Here is an 18129-nt window from a genome sequence, read left to right on the forward strand (position 1 = left end):
ATATCCATGTAAGTCCCTCATCTCTTCATTATCTCTCAACTAAGTCTCCAACTCTCTATTTTAACATAGCTTTCTGACTCAATTGCATATATTACGTAGCAAAATGATGTTTCCTGAGGAGAGTTTCACATTTACTATTAAGAACCAGGTAGATTTTGTAAGCAGCTTTAGGGATCAAATTAATAGAATTGATGTTTGGGAACTACATTGAGAATTAGTTCATAGTCGAGGGACTAATTTGAGCCGCCCTCCTCTTTTTCGGGTCTCCTTTGCTTGACCAAACATGACTGCGTCAACCAATGTCCAATTAATGAGTCCTTGCCCTGTTGTGCACACCCTTGCCCAAATTTAGTTTTCTTTCTTTATCATTTATGTTTAATTTTTATATAAAGATTTTATTTTATTTTCTTAATAAGTTCCGTATTTATTTTTACCAAATAAAAATTATTTTTTATAGTTCAATTTAATTAGATTAGTTTATTGCATAGTATGAAATTGTTTCTATAATACGCTCTAGTTTTGTTTTGTTAATATCAATTTAGTTTCTATTATAATTTTCTCTCTCTTAATTTAAACTGTAACAAAAGGCTAGCATTTAATTTTCTCTTTACTTTCAATTTTATTTGAATATATAATTTATTACATCTAAAAACGGTAAACTGAAAGTATACACATGACGTTATTTATACGCTTCAATTAAATTTTTTTAATGGAAAATTTGATTGATAAAATATCGTATCAACTCAACCGTTTATTTTTATTATTAGAATTTGTTTTTGTAAAATTTTGACTTTTTTCATATTTTTAAATTATTTTAATATATTGATATAAAGTATAAATTTTAAAAATAAAAAAAATATTATTTTAATATATTTTTTAATAAAAATATATATATATAAAAACATCAACCACAATTCTAATTAGGTTTAGAGTATTATAGAAGTGTGCTATATTTTTTATTTAAAATATATTAAAATAATATTTTTTTATATATTAAAAAAAAATAATAAAAAACAGTTTAAATTATAGTTTTGAAACCTGGCTCGGCCTGGCAGATCGACCTTGGACCTGGCTGACCAGAGGCTGAAATTGGGCCGGGTTGAAGAAAAAATAGGTAAAGAAAAAACTTGGTGTGACCTTGCGAGTTGACCCGGTCAAAACCCGGTTGCAACCCGTTAACTGTTTTGATTTTAAAAAAAATTAACCTGGACGACCCGATGGTCAAAACCCGGAACCCAAACCTTGAACCGAATTAGAAATTTGAAATAAGTAAAATAATTTTTTTATTAAATTTAATTCCTAATAAATCTAATGTTGAATAATAAATTAAAATAAAAAAAAACAAAAAAAAATATTACATTAAATATTATTGTGAGAAAAGAGGTAAAATAAAAAATATTTTTTTTATAAAAAAAAAGTATAATAAAAATTTCTTAGATAATGTTTAGTACAGTTAAATTTTTTAAAATATTTTTGTTTGGAAATATATTAAAATAATATATATTTTTTATTTTTTTAAATTTATTTTTAATATTAGTTCATTAAAATAACTTTAAAAATTAAAAAAAATATTTTTAAATAAAAAAATACTTTTTAAAAATATGATTTTACTGGAACAAATACTACCTCAGTGGTTATACGAGGAGGGTATAATAAAATCATCTGCTCTTTTGTTTTTTTTATTACGAATATAGCTGAATTTTACAGATAGAAATAGCTTTTCAATGGCTGAAACTCATTTTCAAGAATCCAGTACCTTTATCTTTTATACTGTCTCCCCACCCTTTTTCACTACCTCTTGCTCTCTGTCTCTCTCTCTCAAAAAAAAAAAAAAAATAGAGAGAAAAAAAAAGCAATAGAGATATGGATTCAACCTCACCACCCCAATGGTCATCTCTTCCAAGTGATCTTTTGTTCAATATCGCCAGCATCCTCGGCACTCGCATTGATTTGCTTAGTCTCCGTGCTGTTTGCAACTCATGGCGTTCCTCTCTTCCTCTCCCTCCCAAAACTCCTCTCGTCAAACTTCCTTTTCCCATTGACCCCAATAACCCTAACCTCAATCCTAACCGCCATGGCCACTTTGCACTTAGTGAGTCCTTCAGTTACTCTCTCGAACCCATCAACAGAGACCCAAAAAGGACTTGGCTTATCAAAATTCAAGAGTCAGAATCTGGGAATGTTATTGTCAAAGACCCACTTGCTCGACACCCACTTGCTGGCTTAGATCGTTTGCCTAAAGTTTTGAACTTATTGGATTACAGAGTTAAGGAGATAAGCAAAGGGTATTATGTTGAGTTTGTTGAGCAAGGTAAAGCCCCTTATCCTTCTATCTTTGTTAATGAAATGAAGTCGTGTATTTCTATCAAGCAAGTTGCTGTTTCTACGAGTTTTGACAAAATTGGTGATGATGCTTTTGTTGTTATGGTGATATATAATGGTGGAAAGCTGGCTTTGTGGAGAATGGGAGACGATAAATGGAGTAGTGTGAATAATATTCTAGAAGGATATGTATATGATAGTGTTGCTTACAGTAATGGGAAGTTTTTTGCTATTGATGTCAATGGATTAACAATTAGTATTGATCCAGCGAAAGCTTCGTTTGAGATCATGGAAGTTGCTCCAGCAAAACCACGGTCTGGGTTTGGACACGGTGATAAGTTTAAGTACCTGGTTAAGTGGTTTTCGGATTTGTTTTTAATTGAGAAGTACCATGAAGATCTTTTTTATTGGTCGGAGTCGGATGATGAAGATGATTATCATATCAAATTTAAAATTTACAAGATGAATGAAGAGGTGTGTGATTGGGTTGAGATGGATGGATTGAAAGATGCTGTATTGTTTCTTGGTGATGGTTGTTCGTTCTTTGTTTGGGCTAAAGATTTTGCTTGGTGGAAAGGGAATTGTATTTGTTTTCTTAATTACTTGTTTATGGGATCTGGTAGTGACGGCCCAGGGCCCAGGGCTGGGATTTTTGATTTTGAGGATGGTATTTCTAGGAAGTTATCCAAGTTCTCAAGTTGTTCAAAGCTTTTTTGGCCACCACCATCTTGGCTCAAGCACTACCCCTGAATCTCTAGACACCTAAAGTACGAATTTCTCTTGAGCTTTTGGATATCAGTTCATGGTGCAAATCATTGGTTGTCAAATCCATTTATGGTATCATTTTTATTCTTTGGAAGAATCAAGGGTATCTGTAAATATTTGTGCATGTTGTCTCTCCATCTTATCATATCTTGTTAGAAGTTGAATTCTGAATCTCCTTCTTGTCGTTCTCTTTTTATCTTTTCTTAGACGAATGTTGATTTTGTAATTGTCGGATTTTAATTTACTGCAATCAACTAAGGGCATATTGACAAGTTCAAATAATATATTATATGATCTAAGCATAGAAGCACTATTGCGTACTCTTGTTTGTTTGTCGTATATGATTTGCTCAATATCACTATGTTGTATTTATTGCCACTTTTTTTCCGTTTTTGTAAAATAGGCAGCACCGCAGCACCTTTTCAAGATAGAATTCATATCCAATCCCCCCACCTCCCTTACCACCTAAGCTAACCCTCGGAATATTTATTTCATTAACATTATATGAAATTGTTTGTGAATACAACGTTTAGATATTTTTACGCAGACAAGTCCCTTCTTGGGACATTTCTAGTTCGTCATAATTTTAGGATCCATGTCACATGCTGGCGTTTGATTCTTTAATTCCCTCACTTATTCTATCTTCTTCTTATAGCTGCTTGTCTCTTCCCTAACTTGAGGAAATTTTCCCCTTTCCTGCTGAAGATTTCTTACAAGTGATAATGCGACTTGGAAATCCTCATTTCAAGTTGTTGGAAAATCAACTAGCACACAGAGCATAACAAGCCATTACTTCATTTGGTTATTATTACTAGTGCTTAGACCATCTGGGCTAAAATGGACGATAAAATATTTGAGAATTTTTGGCCAAATACAAGTATTCAGCTGTTTCGAGATATTTCCAGCTTGATTGGCATTTCCATTGCCCTAATTTATATTATGGTTGCTTAGGGGGATTTCAGTGATCATGTGTTTTGAGCTGAGGAAGTTTTTGCTTACTTTGAGTATTTTTATTTTCGTAGCATCCGCTATTTGAAAACATGCAACTTTTCTTAAACTTTCTGATTTGTGTTAGATGTTCCAAATATTGCAGACATTTGTTACATCTTATGTTCACTAGTGTGCTTTCATTCTATTTTTCCCAAAGTTTTTTCTTTTATCCTGCTTGCAGACTAGCTGTTTGAAGAGATCTTCTTGCTTTTATACCTCTATGGAGATGATCAAAGCCATAAAATTTTATCAAGGAAGTAGCAACTGCTTAGCTAATCTTTGTTACATAAATAATCCAAAGCAGTAGTCTCTTCCTTTACATCACCTACTGTGTGCTAGATGGTAGTTTTGTTATCTAATGTAATAACGACTGTTGATGGTTTTGATTTTGCATTATATTTCCCCTTCATTTTCTCATGGAATGTTATTTTAGTTTTTGAACTGTTAAGAATAGCAGGTTGATTCTTCTTGTTCCATTGCTTTGAATGAAATGAAAGTTAAACCATGCTGGTAGAAGCTGAGATTAGTGGACCTATGAAATGGTCAACAGGTGATTTCATGTCTTGTTCTGCCTTGCATCGGAATAAAGATCTTCGCTCCTTGTTTGAATTGGGTATGTTAGGGGGAGTTACCGTGGATTAACAGATGATTTTGAACTTTCAAGTATGTTTAGATTGTGCTTTTTAAGTATGTCTAGATTTGTGCTTTTTAGTAAAAGGTTATAATAATTTCTCTCTTTTGGATGAGGATGGAGAACTGTGCCCGTATTTTTCACCATCACCGGTGTACACAGAGGGGGATTAATTTATACACCCTTGTTTAGAGAGCATGGTGAGTTTTGCAGTCACCAGTTTCAACATCAATGAGAGAGAGAGAGATGGCATTTGAATTTTGCTTGTTGTTGTGTCTCTTGCTTGTCTTTTGCTGCAAGTGCTCTGCCAGTAACACCATTTCATTCTCAGGAACGCTCTTCAGTTTTAATTATAGTTATCATTTACAATAGGTGACTGAGAGGGAAATTATAAGTTTTGTTGCTGGTGTCTGGTGATGACTTTAGCAAACCATAGACCCAGATAACCACCTTCACCAAAAATAGACTTCCTTGTTTGAGGAACCTCTTTTTGCTGGATAATTAACAATTACAGTACAAGTTGATATATATATATATATATATATATATATATATATATATATATATATATATCTCATTGATTTGGGGACGACAGAGGCTTTAACTTTATTTCAAATATTTGACAGTTTTTTCTTTCTTTTTTTTTTTTGGTGAAAATTGATGTTGGTAACTAGAGCCAGTAGTTGAGCCTGTACCATTCAAACACAGAAATGGGTTGAGGATATGAGCCATTTAGCTAAGGCTTCTTTAATTCTTTGGCCATGGAAAATCCTTAAAGAATGCAAGTTTTTTTTTTATTTGTAAGGTCCTCGGTGCTCTGCCTGCATTCACAGCCAAGCCGTGGATTAAATCCCAGTTCCTTACTCAGTAGCTCCGAAACTTTCCCTTGTTCCAGTTTCAAAGAAATTTAATCTAGTATTCTGAAACTCACATTTCAGGGAAATAAAAACATGGTAGGATGCTCTTTATTTGCATCTTAATCTATGGGTTAATCAGGGTGGGTTAGCTGGTATTGTAGTGTGCAATAGGCCAGATGGTTAAAGAAATGCTGTTAATTTATGGTATTGCACATGGTCTTCTTCTTCACATCAATTCTTGTCGCTGCTGCTTACTAGCTGCCATCTTGTTATATTTCTTCACAAATCACAGCCCATCGCATAAGTGAAATAGCCTTAAATGACTGCAAGCAAGCAGATTAGTTCATGTTTACCACCATCTAAGATGCTTTTTGAAACTGTATTCTAGACCAAACGGTGTTTCATGTTTTGAATCCTTTTGATCAATATAATATAATGATGTGAAAAATAATTTTCAAAAAATAAAATCCTTTGTTTTGTTTACCAATGTCCAGTTCATGCAGAAACAAATAGTTGATTACACCTTCCAAGAAATCTTAGCATAGACAGAACAATTTATTAAGTGCAAATCAAAATCATGAGCTACAAATCAGGCAACCTGTTGCTCGTTAATCTCGTTGGTTGACTTGTGAGTCATTGTTGAGATGTCACTCTCCTCTTCAGCCTAACAGGCAAGCCCCCTCTCATCTTGAGAACCATGGTTAATCTGTAAGGTGGGTTCATCATTTTATTTGCAGTGGCGCCTCCATCAACAGGCAAGATCTCAAAGTCATGCATCACAGCTGCAGCTATTGCCTTCATTTGGATATAAGCCATTTGCTTCCCCAAACACATCCTGGGACCGCAGTGAAACACAGGATATCTAAATTGATCAAACGGTTGATACACTCCATCACTATCTAACCACCTCTCAGGCTTAAACTCCCTGCAATCCTGACCCCACACTTTCTCCATCCTACCCATTGCATAAGCGGAATAATCAGCAAACCACCCTTTCCTAACATAGGTCCCATCTGGTAATATATCATCTTCCACCGTTGATCTTGAATTGATTGGTACAGGTGGAAACAACCTCATTGACTCTGATAGAGCAGCGTGCAAATAGTGAAAATTCTTCTACTCTTCGTAGCTCAAAATCCTTGCCCTTGAATCTGTCGCAGGCAGCGGGGCGGCTGATGATATTTCATTGTAAATCAAAGACCCACAATGAGGGTTGCCAGCAATTAACCAAAAAAACCATGTTAGAGCTGTTGAAGTTGAGTCCTTGCCAGCAAGCACAAAGCTTATGATTATGTCTCTCAAGAACTTCCTTTTATGTTCTTGACCTTGAAATTCCATGTCAGAACTCAATAACATAAATCTTGACAGCAAATCTTGATTCTTGCCGCCATCTTGTTCTTGTCTCGATTTTATTACCTCCCAAGCAAACTCATTAATCACTTTAACAGCTTCTTTAAGTCTCTTCTCTGATCCTATATTCAAGGATCTTTGAAGCTTCCATAACGCAGGAAGTGGAGCCATAAATCTTGAAAACCCAATTTCCACAGCATCATCAAAAGCCTCAACAAAAGTTAAATTTGACATGGATTCTGGGTCAACCCCAAAGCAACTTTGCATATGTTAGTGAAAGTGAACTTTTGCAACACCTCTTGCATATCGATGATCAAGTTGTGATCACATGCTTTGAATAAGTCTGGCATGAGACTTTTGGACAATTCAGATTTGACTATATCTGATACGAAGTCTTTGAGAGATTTAGTGTTGAATTCATGGCTAGCAATCTTATGTTGTACAGTCCAGAGGTGACCATCAACGTTAAAGATTCCATGGCCAAGGAGTTCTTGGAGATAGTTGTCACGACCCGAATCTCGGGTTCATGACCGGCAACGCAGGAGCAGTGGCGAAAGGACATCCCTCCTGAGCTAAGCCTCAAAACAGACATATCAAAAGAATAATTTATTCAAAAATACGCAGCATTTCATAACCTTCAGAAATATTATATTATTCAAAACTGATGAAACCAAAAGATAGTTAAAAACTCCTCATCAGTAATTAAAACAAAAACAATAATCCATAATACTCATTACCTTGTCAAAAATCCAAACTTAATTAAAACAAGGTAATAGTGGAGCGCCTAAGACATCGAATCAAATAGCCTTGAAAGATAAGCAAAGCATACCGACCCAAAACTGAAGAAGCAGGAACACTCAACAAGGTTCACCTACTATCAGAAACTAAGAACCTGAAATAATATTAAGAATGAGGGGTGAGTTCAACCAACTCAGTGAGGAAATAATAATTAATATATATTTTAAATATTCTTGATATTAATAGTTCGCAAGATCATTTATCTTGATATACATATACATATACATACTAAACATATCATCATAACGTAATGGACTACATGTCAGAGATCAGATGACACCCGAAGGTGACCACTGTGGGATGATCAGTCGCCACAGGCTGATGCCTCTCTCACCAGCTAGGTATACAGAATACTATGTGCATACAGGCTAACTACTCTCCGTTAGCATGGAGTTACTGACAAGTCCCATATCAAGGCATAATAGATATTCACATAATCATCAAAGAAACGTATATCATATCAAATAGAATTTGCTTTGACAGATTGCGAGTGCAAATTCAAGAATAAATGAGTACTCGGAAAATAAGCAACATATATAATTATTCAAGAAATTAACGAGTTGTACTCATTATATAATCAACATACATATTTACTTATCATATATGCATATTAAAAATTATCCCACTCACCCGGAAATATAGAACTAAAAGGAATGTCAGACGAAAAGACCCGAAATCCTATTGAGGATTGTTAGGAGAACCTACAATAAATATAGGAAATATACTCAAAAGCAACTCAAAGCAACACAAATAAAAGATTCCAATGCATAAATGAAAACCAGGTTTAGTCTCCTAGGTTTAGGGACTAAAACGATAATTTTCCAAAACAGGGACCAAAACGTAATTTTACCAAAATTGGACCAATTTGGAAAATACATAACTATACTGAATTTTCACCCATAAACCATCCTTAATTCTGTCTAGAACGAACCAGGGACCGAATTGTAATTTTCATAAAGTTCAGGGACTAAAATGTAATTTCCCAAAATTGAGGGACCAAACTGAAAATATTCCCAATCAATTATCAAACTGAGATTCATCATCCTTAACCTCATAATAACACTGTCCAGAGTCTCAAAATACAGTTAAGGGTCAAATTATAATTTTCCCAAAGTTTAGGGACTAAACTGTAATTTCACAAATTGAGGGACCAAATTGAATTTTCATCATCTTCAACCTCAAACCCAGAATTTCACAGATTACCTACTATCATCTTCTGATTTCTAACACAATTTCATCATTTAAACAAAATCATAACTCAAAATCATCATCTTTACCTTCAATCTCTCACAATCAACTAATTAACCAATTACCCACAACAATCAACCCATAACATTCCAATTAATTCATCAATCAAACCTAAAGCACAATCTTCAAAACCCTAACATTTATCAAAACAGAAATTAAAAGCTTAATTAACACACATTTATACATAATCTTACCTTTAAACTTATTTCCTTCAATTCTCTTCTCCTTTCCTTATATTTCCCTCTTTTCTCTTCTTCTTCTTTTTCTTCCTTCTCCCTTCTCTCTCACGGTTTACTCTCAAAAACACAGCTCCCTCTTTTTGTTCCTTTTGTTTTTATTCTTTTTATTTATATTTATCAACTATTATTCAATTACCACAATACCTCTCATTTAATAATACTTACTCTTTAAGCCACCAAGGGCTTGGTTGCCCTTTCCTACTAATTTATTTTCAAAACATCACAATAGTCAAGATAACGATAACCTTTGATATAGTTGGAGAAGTTGGTGACAAGGAGGTGCTCTACATTGACAGGGTTGGCAGTGCAGATGATATGGGAGAGGTTGAGAAAGTTGTTGACTTGGAGAGTCGATGATGGGGTTTTGGAGAGCATGTCAGCGACCCAATCGTGGAAGCGGTGGCGGTTGCGGAGGAGGCCGGGGAGGATTCCTATTATAGGGTAAGATTCTGGACATGGGGTTTTGCTTGGAGTATGAGAAGTGGAGCGGAAGAAGCAAATGAAGATGAGGACTGAAATGGAAGTGAGAAACAAGATAAGAAAGGAGAGTTCCAACATCATTTAGCTCATCCGTAGATGGAGGTTATGAGGAAGAAATAATGTGGTGGCTTACTGGCTTTTCTTCCCCCTCCTATCTAATCCATGGCTGATCTTTGACTTTATGCCCAGTTTACTAACATGTGGAAACCAAACCATCACAAGGATAATAGTGTGTATCACACACTAAGATAATTCTCAGACCAAAAATTTTTTTCCACTAAAAAAATAATATTAAGATGAAAGAAAGTTTATTGATTGAGTTATTAAATACAATTTAATTGGTAAAATCTAAAATATTTTGATTATAATTTTTATTAAAATTAAATTATATAAGAATTTTTTTGATACAATCCAGTTAATTTAACAGGTTAAAAAAATTTCAGACAACTTATAAAAATATAGTTTGATTTTTAAAATATTTTCAAGATGATATATTTATTAAAAAAAATATTACGACGATGACTTATTGGATTAACATATGTCAAACTATGTTAATATGTCAAATTTATAAGCTGGATTATGAACTTTATTGAATTTAATATCTTTTTTTAAAATAATTAATTTTATTTAATTATATAATAAAAAAATAGATGCTTACAAAAAAAATATCAACTCAATATCATAATATTTTTATGAGATCACGATAACCCTATAAAAAATAAATCAAAATAAATTATGAAATCTATTTCTTAATAATTAAGTTTTTTTAATCATTTTTTATTTAATAATATAATAAGAAAATAGATGTTAAAAAAACCAAATAACAACCCAAAGTGGGTATATTGTTTTAAGATCACTAAGCTAGTTGATAAAAATTATGTTTTTTTAAATTATTTTTTTAACAATATGATAGATTATTTTTTATTTAATAATATGGTAGGAAAAAAAGTAAATCTTACAAACACTAATATAATGCCAGGTTTTTTCTGAGACTATGATAACTTCTTATAAAAAAATCTAAAATAAATAACAAAGTTTAATTTCTATAACTAATATCAAAATATAATTATTTAAAAAAAAGAATATATATATGTTGCATCAAGGGATGATAGTTCGAATAATAAAAAAAATCTTTGGAAAATTACTTGAATGAATTATATATTTTATTGATATTAATAATAAAAAAATATAGAGCATGAGAAAATTATTGTAACCACTAAAAAGAGTTTACTATGAATTTATAATAGTAAAATGACATTTATGACATTCATCAAATCAATTGAGAAGACTAAGCTTACAGGTAACATGATATTTTTCAGTGGATCGAATAATTATTCTCACTTTCAATAGGGATACAAATGTATTTACAACTTCTTTTTAAACGGTGAAATACATTCACTGTCCTTAAAAGAAAACAATCAAATAGGTTGCCAGGTTTTTTTTTTGAGATTTTAATTTTTTTCGCATGGTTAAATTACTAACTTACCCTTTTATGTTTATTTGTAGTAAGGCACAATCACGAAATTACTAACCCTTTTCATCTCATGATTCAACATTTAATATTTTTTTTGAAAATTAATTTGATGATTTTTTTTATTTTATTTATTGTCAAGTTATCTTGATCTCATAATCTAATTTAGCGTGCTCAAGTTTTTATTTTAACATATAATTACTATTTTTTTTTGTATGTTTGATTTTTGTTTTTTCAATATAGTTTTTTAATATTTGATTAATTAAAATTTAATCAAGATATTTCTAAATTTATTACTCTAATCAATTAGAATATATTTGTTTAATAAATTAGCATAAGTTAACATTATTTTTTATTAATTTTTTTTTTATATCGATATTGAAATTTTCTTTTTTAAAATGGGTTTTTGTGTCATTAGAATATATTTGTTTTTATCCAACCTGAAGTAGATTGCGGGTTACATACCTAGTTATTAACTTAAAAGGATAATGCATGCGCTACTTGATTAAGAAAAACCCATCTTCTCGAAATTTATTTATATTCTTGAAATTTGAAGAAATTATAACCATACAATCAAAGAATTTAGGATTCGTTTTCTCCCTCACTGACATTTCAGCGGCAACAATCAAGGGAAGAAGAAGCTATGCGTTACATGTCTGAGACAAAACTAACAAACCACGCAAAATCACGTCCTCTCCAATCAACGCAACAATTTGTTTCTGCTTGGAAAAAGAAATACCAGTTGCACAAACGTTAATAAAGTTCTTATCGAGGGTGATTTGATTTTGTCTTTGTGTTTTTATGAATGTGATTACACAGATTTGAATGGCGAGCGAGAGAACTGGAGGAGGAGGTGATCTACTGATGGTGTGTGTGTGTGTGTGTGTGTGTGTGTGTGTGTGTGTGTGTGTGTGTGTGTGTTCATAGCTATGAGTCGGTATCTGGAATCCTACTGGGTCAGGTATCTAAAAATCCATATCTGCCGAGCAAGGAATACTTGTGAATCTGATCAATTAGCTACCTATGATACTCATTATTAGGACCATGCGCTTTCTCCCAGAGGCGAGGATCCATCTTTTCTGCAAACCATCAAGCAACCAGCTGAAGGGAAAAAATCTAACAGCGGAATGTGCCTTGACAAACTACACTACTGGCAAATTTATTTCAGCAATCCACTCAGTTACAAGGTGCTCCACCTTCATCCGGATTTGTTTAAAAATCTTCAGAAAAAAAGACCCAACAATTGGAAGACAAAACAATTAGGTCAATTCACTCAAAAGAACAGGAGCAAAATAGTGCAAGAAACTACTACCTTTATGTTTATCCATGCATTACACTACGAAGACCAGTTCGTTAGAACCGCGCTGACACGTCGTTTTCAAATATGTTTCTAGATTAAAGCATTTCAAACCAGAAATTAATGCAAAAGGCCACATGAAATAACAGCTAATGAGTATGACACCCACCTGAACTTGCGTCTTAAAGGGTTCACGCACCTGTAACTAAGGGTCAATCAAAAACGTAATACTTGCTAGTGTCTATCCTATAGAAAAAACTCTACAGTAGCTGCTCCTCATGACTCACATTTTGCAGACCTTCGCTCTGCCTGCTCTAGCTTTTTGGCAGTCTCCAGTGGCATAACAATAATGGCATCCTCCTTAATTATCTGTTTAACAAATATGAGAATTGAACATTGTCAGACCACCAGATCTTACAAGGAAATGCTTGGGGATGATGCTACGCATTGGTAGCTTGAAATCCATGACAGTGACGACAAAAATAAGAAAACCAAATAGAAAATTGTTAGAACATCAAATTTAAGCTTGGCTCCAAGAAACGAACTCACGTTTTCATGCAGGAGGAACATTACAATCACAGCTATGGAGCTACATTCCATATTGATCAGTGTAGGTGGACTTGTATATCTTGACTCTCTGATAAATTCAAAAAAGCAAATCAAAATAAGATCCACACAAGCAAATAAAAAAAGATCCACACTTCACCAATAGCAGTAACAGCAGAATTTTATTCAAAATGAAAGGCAGTAGAACTTTGCTTGAACAATGACCGGACTTATAATTATGAGCCTAGAAATTTCAAAAGAAAGCATGGACTAGTCCAACTAGTGATATAAATAAGGTATGAGAGTAACATTTCAAGAGGCCTGATAGGTGATATGATAAGCCTTGATTTTGAACAATACCAGATATATATTAAGAGTTGGAGATTTAGCATTCGATATTCTGTTACTGAATCATAAATCAGATATTGCAGTGTAGTCATGAATGAAGCACTCCTTTATTAGGCCATTACCACCACCAACCAAGATGCCTTGACGATTGCAGGGTACTCAACAAGTTACAACTTGCAATTGTTTCCTCTTTTATATGTAGTATGTACACATGCTTTCCTATATATGTCACCTGAAAGATAGAATTTAAATATCTTTGACATGGAAGGATGCTGAAAACAAAACAAAATAAAATTATAGCACATCAGAGAGAGATAATACAATGAGACTCACGTAGGAACATCTGCTGCTTGAGCCAGGAAGGATGAGCCAATCTTATCCCAGAGTGCTGCAATTCATGAGCTGGGGGACAAGTAATACAATTCCCTTCGCACCCATTGCATCCGAAAACTCAGGGTTCTCAGATGCATGAATGAAACCAGGCTAAACTGCATCAACATGTGCTATCTCAGCCATATGGGAAGCAGAAATTATAACTTAAAAAAAATTTACAAGGGAAACGAAAATTCAACTTTCTTTCTAGCTAATTAATAAGGTCAAACAGAGCATAATTGGAGAGAATGGATCATAACGATGTAAGGATAATAAGACACCCCATAGCTATTGATCTCGGTGATGATTTGAGCGCCATGAAGAAAAAGGGACTTCATGAGACTACATCACATACTAAACTACTCAACTCGATTGTACAATTCATTGACTATGCAAGTTCACTATTTTTATCCATATAAAGTCAGAATTCAATAATTTTAGTCAAGCAACAGAAAGTTAATCACAGTGAACAAAATTATTTTCTGATAGGAATTGTTTAACTGAATTTAGTTGTCTTTTTGTGGTTTGTTGTACTTCTAACTAAAACAGCAGAAGAAAACTTGAATGCACAAAAATGTCAGAGAGTTCTGTGTAAGCACTCTATAATGAGCTGCGCATCAGCATATTTATTATGATTGTCCTGCCAGGAACTTCAACAAACTAATCAGTTATTCAATATACTCTACACTTATTCTGATGTCTTGAAGAGGAGCGTAACAGCAAGATAGTCTTATCCATGCAAAAAGTTTCATAAACCCATGTCTTTGTGCTACATATAAACTTGACAGCTTCCAGTTGTTTGCAGTTGAATATTATTGCAGCAAGATCTTGACAAGAAAAAATGACAGTTGAAAGCAATATTGTTAAATATGCTAAACTATGATCTAGTTTACAAATTCAGTCAGTATGGTTCGACCTACTGAATTAACACACCCATAATGAAATTAAAAAATAATAGTATTTGCACACAAGATATTATGCAGGTCTGATATGGCAATTCGACTTCTTATTGCAGAAACATAACTAAATTTAAACTACAAGTTTCACCATATCAAATACTTTGGAGGCTCAGCAGCTTACCATTTGAATGCAGAACCATCACTAATAACCCAATTCAGTCACAATGTCTACGCTGGTTTTTCACAAGAAATACTTGCAGAAAAGGTGCTTAAAATATTGGAGCCATTCATCCCCTGTGATTTAAAATAATTCAACAACCAGAGAATTGCAGAATGGTTTATCACAATCCCAACTGAACCGGCAACATTTCCATTCTCATTGTCAAATTTCTCTGAAAATTTAGTCAAGCTGTCAAATAGCTTTGAGGCATTAGAGACAACCCATGATGCCAAAACTGTAGCAGCAAAGTCCTGGAATACATCATCAGGCAGCAACATGATTGCCCCAACAAGCTCAGGTGTGGGAGCACGGCAAATGCACAATGTAAGAAGGCCTCCCACAGCAATGGCACTTGTATTTGCATCCAGCTCATTAGAGCAGAAAAATTTCAAAATGATCTTCTCCAGCTGAACCTTAGAAACAGCAAGCTCTGATCTGATCAAGCCCCAAAGCTTGTGCTGCTCTGAAGGATCCCAACTGAGAGAGTTCTTCATTAAGTGAAAAATATCTTCAGTGCTCTCCCCGAACACGAAGAATCTCTTCAGCCCAATTTCAAACTGCATTTCAAGAAGATCAGCATGATCCAACTGACTCACAAGGAACCTGATGATATCAATGTTGCCAGCACATAAGTCGGCAAGATGACAGAAGATGCTGTAGAAGAACTTTGTCTTTTTTCTTTCACAAAGAAAACAAGAGGTTATGTCTAGAATGAATAGCTTTGACAGAGCTAAATCATCTTCTTTATGCAGGATGGTTCTTGAACGTTCAAGGAAACATTTGTATGCAGCAAAAGCATTTTTTACCAACATATTAACTAATTCCTTATCCATCTTAGAAGTAGAAACACTGCCTTCGAGAAAATCTTGTTTCCTTCCATTCAGAATAGAAAAATACCCATCAACATGAAAGAGTAGTAATGACATCCCTGAGTCACTTATCTTAGAAAAATTATTGTTGATGATTGCATTTCCTGAAGAATCTGATATACATGCCTCATAAGCTAGCCTTGTTGCATAAGATAGTAAGTGAGCTCCTACATGAAAACCATTCCTTAACCAGAATAGAAGCATTTCTTGCAACCGTTCATGCTGAGAAAGTATGAAGGAGCGTGCAATTATGATTGTGGGCGAATGAATTCCACTGTCAGAAGAAGGAACACTAATGCTGACATCAAAAGGAGCAAATAATCGATTGCCAATGGATTCAAATTGATCTGCAATTCTTGAAGATAAAGTTTCAGGGAAAGTTGAACCACATGTTGATGCTTGGCCATCAAGATTCACAAATGAGAGCAGTATTTCCTCCAAAATCTGAAGCCCCATTCTATTTGACTTCTTCATAGCTTCTGCCAGATTTTGTGCTAAGCTCTCAATAGCATCAAATTGACTTTCAATGGTAACATTTGATGGGCAAGAAGTCATAAACAGGTCACCTGAAATGGGAATAGAAGAACCAGCAGGTTCTTTGCTAAGCCTTACTTCCACAATCTTTGCAGATTGTTGTTCCGGAGCTGGTGTTGTTATTGCAAGATGAGAAACATTTTGCAAACTCGAACGTGACACAGAATGAGGAGGAAGATGGGCTGGTTGCAACTCATTACTTTCAATATTCAAACGCAATATTAACTTCCTAAGTCCCTCTCTTAGAAAAGGAGAAAGTGCATCACATGAAGTCAGAATATCCATTGACCGAACCACTCCTTTTTGAACAAGCATCCTCATAGCTGATGACAAACCCCTTCTAATGACATAATTACGGTCCTCTTCATAGTTTTCAGCAATAAACAATAAAAATTCAAGAAGAGAGTGAGTTATATCTATATATTTTGGTATTGAGCACACCATTAATAGCATTGCAGGCTCAATGTTCATTATGTTGTCAATTTTTTCATCAAAAAAAAGCCAGTCATAAAATAAGGCCAGCTTCATATCAGCTTCAACATATTTTTCTCTACAAGATTTTAGAAGCCAACCTATAACAGCCCATCTTGGTACAATGTCTGACTGAATAATTTCATTTGATGGGTGGTGTGCACAACATATGAAGCGAATAATGTCAACTACAAGTGTCTCTCTCTCTTGTCCAAAAAGAAACTTCTTGGCAAACCACACTTGGTATCGCTTCTGATTCCCGAACTTCACATGCATGAGTAGAAACCTCAATTGGGTTTCCATCTCTGGAGTAATTCGAAGCAAAAAATACCGACTAGAAGTCCTAGAGCAGTACAACTGTGAAATATCTGAAAAGCCTTCTGTCCTAAATTCACTTGGGTTCAACACCAAATCATTCCAGATAGCTCGAAACTCAGGGACATGAACCAAATCTCGAAGCAATCTAATAAGGTCCCTCCCAATCTTCATGCACAAATTAAATTGCTCCCTCAACATCTTGACACAAAACTCAATCTCTAATCTTTTCAACGATTCCATCTTAGCATCAGTCGATACCTTACAGTGATCAGCTAATACCCGTAGATACACATACAAAGCACTAGTTAAAACAAATGGCGCATCTTCTACTAAACAATCCCATTTGCTTGAAAAAAGGGAGACCAACTCAAAGCACAACCACAAATTCCCATCACTAAAATCCCCACCAACAATTTGCCTCAACAAACACACTAAGAAACCATCAAATCCCACTCCTAAAACATCAACCATTTCTTTAACAACCCAAACCAATTGATCCTTCACCGAATCAACTAACTTGCCATACAAATCATTAACAATTTTCACAATCAAACTAACAAACAAAGCATACCCATCAGTGACAATAGCATGAAGATGCTTTATATGCGTTTTAGCCAAATGGGGTTCGGTTAAAACCCCATAAAGAATAGCAAGATTGAGTCTGGAATATTCTTGAGGGCTTGGTATTGTTAACGGAAATGGGGGTCTTAGTTTTGGTTCAAGCTCCTCAAAGGCTTGCTTTAGAGAGAGTTCAAGCTCGTTTTTTGCCTCATAGGCAGTGAGTTTAAGCAGCTTTGATGCCATAACTAGCTCTCTAGTTCAGTAACATTAAACAACAGAGAAATCAAATTTTGAGCAGGAGATGTTTATGAGGTTTACCTGTTGGTGGTGGAGAGGGGTTTCTACAAGGTTTCCCTCTGTTGTGATGTTTGAATTTGAAAGTTACAGAGAGAAACTAAAGCAGTGATGGTGTTGAAGGAGACCGCAGTTTGGCGGCTTCGAGGGAGAATAAGAAGACGACTTGACGTTTGGAAACCAGCCTACACTCCTCTTAAGTTTTGATCGGGAAGACTTCAGGGCACGGCAAAACCTCGAAATTAGCCC

The 18129-nt window shown here is 34.3% G+C and overlaps 2 protein-coding genes and 1 long non-coding RNA gene across 11 annotated transcripts; 1 reads left to right on the forward strand and 2 right to left on the reverse strand.

The window, feature by feature from the left end:
* The first annotated feature begins 1764 nt into the window (after nt 1–1764).
* On the forward strand, nt 1765–3394 carry LOC133690203 (F-box protein SKIP23-like). The gene has a single exon (XM_062110431.1). The coding sequence runs from the start codon at nt 1864–1866 to the stop codon at nt 3070–3072; it is 1209 nt and encodes a 402-aa protein (XP_061966415.1). The 5' UTR covers nt 1765–1863; the 3' UTR covers nt 3073–3394.
* A 2622-nt stretch (nt 3395–6016) lies between these two features.
* On the reverse strand, nt 6017–9873 carry LOC133695180 (uncharacterized). Of its 2 annotated transcripts, XR_009842391.1 has the most exons (4): nt 9156–9873; nt 8344–8414; nt 7653–7807; nt 6017–7487 (listed from the first exon to the last, which is right to left on the reverse strand). It is a non-coding gene; the product is annotated as an uncharacterized LOC133695180 (long non-coding RNA). The 2 variants fall into 2 exon arrangements; XR_009842388.1 differs by having other exon boundaries at nt 6017–7807; nt 9156–9870.
* Nucleotides 9874–12394: 2521 nt separating this feature from the next.
* Nucleotides 12395–18100, reverse strand: LOC133670127 (uncharacterized). 8 transcript variants are annotated; one of them, XM_062090629.1, is made up of 5 exons: nt 14795–18100; nt 13676–13830; nt 13465–13574; nt 12998–13085; nt 12395–12817 (listed from the first exon to the last, which is right to left on the reverse strand). In XM_062090629.1, the coding sequence occupies exon 1, from the start codon at nt 17827–17829 to the stop codon at nt 14842–14844; it is 2988 nt and encodes a 995-aa protein (XP_061946613.1). In that variant the 5' UTR covers nt 17830–18100; the 3' UTR covers nt 12395–12817; nt 12998–13085; nt 13465–13574; nt 13676–13830; nt 14795–14841. The 8 variants fall into 8 exon arrangements, with proteins under 8 accessions (XP_061946613.1, XP_061946596.1, XP_061946636.1 ...); XM_062090612.1 differs by having other exon boundaries at nt 13355–13574; XM_062090652.1 differs by having other exon boundaries at nt 13664–13830.
* Between the last annotated feature and the right edge of the window lie 29 nt (nt 18101–18129).

This window comes from Populus nigra, chromosome 1 (genome assembly GCF_951802175.1).
Source record: "Populus nigra chromosome 1, ddPopNigr1.1, whole genome shotgun sequence".
Classification (NCBI taxonomy): Eukaryota; Viridiplantae; Streptophyta; class Magnoliopsida; order Malpighiales; family Salicaceae; genus Populus; species Populus nigra.

Bases quoted from the DNA above. Each gene is read 5' to 3' on its own strand.
- LOC133690203 (XM_062110431.1), top strand. From the start codon at position 1,864: ATGGATTCAACCTCACCACCCCAATGGTCATCTCTTCCAAGTGATCTT.
- LOC133670127 (XM_062090644.1), bottom strand. From the start codon at position 17,829: ATGGCATCAAAGCTGCTTAAACTCACTGCCTATGAGGCAAAAAACGAG.